Below are 2,863 nucleotides of genomic sequence, written 5' to 3'. Positions count from 1 at the left end.
TAAAATGAGAAGAGATACACGGTGAACCAAACGAGAGGTCGATTGCAGAGTATGAGTTATGTGCTGCAGAAAAGTGAGTGAACGATCCATCATTTAACAAATTTAAATCTAATTCATCAAAGAGCTCCTCAAAAAGTTTTCCCCGAGCGTCGTCTCTGTAACAACCCCAAAATTTGCTGTGAGCATTTGCATCTGTGGTTACGAGGAAAGGTCTAGGGAGTTGTGATAATAGATTTCGAATTTCAGCTTTTGTCACTGTATTATCCGGAGGGAGATAAAGATTGCAAATTGTTAATTCTAGTGGGTAAAATATTCTGGCAGCTACTGCTTGTAGCTCAGTGTTCACGTCAATCTGAATTGAGTGAAAGTTTTCTTTGATCAACAATGCTACTCCCCCGGATGATCGATGGTGGATATCGTCGACAGAGTAATAAATTTTAAAATGTTTCATTGTTGGTGTTTTAGAATGGTTGAAGTGCGTTTCTTGAATGCTAAGAACGAATGGGTCAAGTTCTTGAATCAGTTTTTTCAGTTCATTGATTTTGCTATAAAAACCGTTCGTATTCCATTGCAAAATGCAAGCCAAGATAGTAATGTAAAAATTGTAGTATCTTAGTGTTGCGCTGATTCGTCGAAAATTGTATCTGATCAAAAATATTCATTCTTGGATATCTTTATCGCTAATTTGGTCCAAAAGTATGGAATTCTGTATAGCCTGTGATAAGAATTTTAAACTAGATGTGCCATCAAATTGCTTACCTGTACGATGTTGTAAATTAATTTCTCTTTCTGATTGTCCTATTTCAACTCTTTCTGTGTTACCTGTGTCCGGTGTATGATCGTTTTCAATATTTTCTGCGTCTGGTGAATCACTACCGAATGAACGGGGGTGTCTTGGTTCATTGGTTGTGTTTCCTGAGTTGTCTTCTCTCGGGGGGCTGATGGTGGTACTAGATGGTAGTGCTGGTGGTGCTGGATTAGATGGTGATGCTGAAGTAGATGGTGGTGCTGGGGTAGATGGTGGTGCTGGAGTAGATGATGTTTCGGATGAATGCTTAAGTGACGTCGTATGTTGAACTGGTTCATTTCTTCTCTCTGGTACTGTCGGTTCATTTCCATTTTGGCGCGTTGCTTCTGCAAACGATCGTTGCAGTCGAGGAACAAAAACAGCTGGTGCTTGGAGACGACGTCTTCGTCGTGCCTCTCTCATACTCACTCGATCGGTTGCCCGAATTCTCTGGATCTCAAATTCATCCTGGAAAACTGGGCATTGGCGACTAAAGGAGGTGTGGGTTCCCTGGCAGTTTACACACTTCGGCTCTTGAAAACACTTTTCTCCATGGAAAAGGTTACCGCATGTTCCGCAAAGCCGGTTTCCCTTTCAACGGTCTTTCTTGTGCCCGAATCTCAAGCAACATGTGCACTTCATCGGCGATGATATATACTGTCGCACTCGGCAGTTGTAGAATCCTACATTGATAGACTGTGGAAGAACTGACCGGTTGAATGTCAAAATAAGAACATTTGTTTCTTCGAGATTTCCATCTTTGTTTTTCCGTTTTATTCTATCGATAGCAGTAACTCCTTCACTCCTTAGTTCTTCCAATATTTCGTCATCCTTCACGAATTTGAAGTCGAAGCAGCTTATTGTTCCTTTTGTGCAGTTGAGGGTTTCATGTTCTTTGATTGCGATGTTGATGGTACCTCCAAGTTGGGTTTGCTTAATCAGTTTTTTGGCTTGGGAACCATCGACCGTTTTCAAGAGCAATTTTCCTTCTTGCAATCTGCTTATCGTCACATTGGGCGAAATTGCATCCATGGCTTTTTTAATAAAGAATGGGGACACGTTTTGCATTGTCTCGTTGGGATCTGTCCTTGAGAGAACCAAAAACCTTGGACCATTGTTGTAGTTGTTATCTGTTCGAGCCATCTTGATGAAATCTACTTCTTTTTGCTGCTCACGATTCGCCTGCCGCTTTTTTGGTTTGTTGTTTTCCTTCGTTGTGGTTAATTCCGGGAAGTTAAGGGCATTATAGCGTGAGCCAAATGCCCATGACGACTCCCCCTCGTCAGGGTCGTCGCCCATAGCCCTTCTCACTCTCGCACTTAACACGACTTTTCACTACGCTTTTTTTGTACGAAGAGACGGAACAAAATAATAAAGCCCGCTTCAACAAAAGAGATCTCGAATTTTGTGTCCGCTTATACAAAACGTGTCTGCATGGGACGAGAGCTAAATCCGAACTGAAGCTGGTGTTTTGACTGGGTCGAACGGAGTTGAGCCAAACCGGTTTTCGAGAGTGCATCGAACTTAACTAGCATCTGATATCAGTGATGCTCAACTACCAAACAGAATGGAATCATCAAAAATTTGATTGTTTTCTGAAGCGCGTATCAAACGCCTCAGAGCATACAAATATTGTGGAGTTATTTCAAGGTACAAATTTTAAAAAAAATGTAAATCAATCAAAAAGTGTGCCTTAATGTTCAATTTAAAAACTAAATCGAGCCACTGTTTTTTTTTTCTTTTAAACATCCTCTTTAAACACATTGTGAAAAAAAAGTTAACAACAATGCAATAAAAATTATATGCAAAAACATCTTAAAAGCAACAATTGTCATAATTTATGAAAAACCATTTTTAAGAAGGCATCTTCTTAGTGACTTCTCTAAAACCTCTGAATAAAAACTGTTCGATGTAAGTAAATTTTTTCTTAGCATTTATTAGATTTTTTGTAAAGTTTCTGTTTTACTTATTGCATATTTATGTAGAAGCAGTGCGTTTCGATGGAGAGATAGGTCTTAAAACATTGATTTTGTCTCAAATTTAAACTAACCTTTACGCTATGGATAGACCATGAGG

At 39.5% G+C, this 2,863-nt stretch overlaps 1 protein-coding gene across 1 annotated transcript; it reads right to left on the bottom strand.

The window, feature by feature from the left end:
* Positions 1 to 1,381: 1,381 nt before the first annotated feature.
* Positions 1,382 to 2,086, bottom strand: LOC129752140 (uncharacterized). Its single transcript, XM_055747934.1, has one exon. The coding sequence runs from the start codon at positions 2,084 to 2,086 to the stop codon at positions 1,382 to 1,384; it is 705 nt and encodes a 234-aa protein (XP_055603909.1).
* Positions 2,087 to 2,863: the final 777 nt, after the last annotated feature.

The sequence above is a fragment of the Uranotaenia lowii genome, chromosome 3 (genome assembly GCF_029784155.1).
Source record: "Uranotaenia lowii strain MFRU-FL chromosome 3, ASM2978415v1, whole genome shotgun sequence".
Taxonomy (NCBI): Eukaryota; Metazoa; Arthropoda; class Insecta; order Diptera; family Culicidae; genus Uranotaenia; species Uranotaenia lowii.
This window is presented reverse-complemented; position numbering and strand designations above follow the sequence as displayed.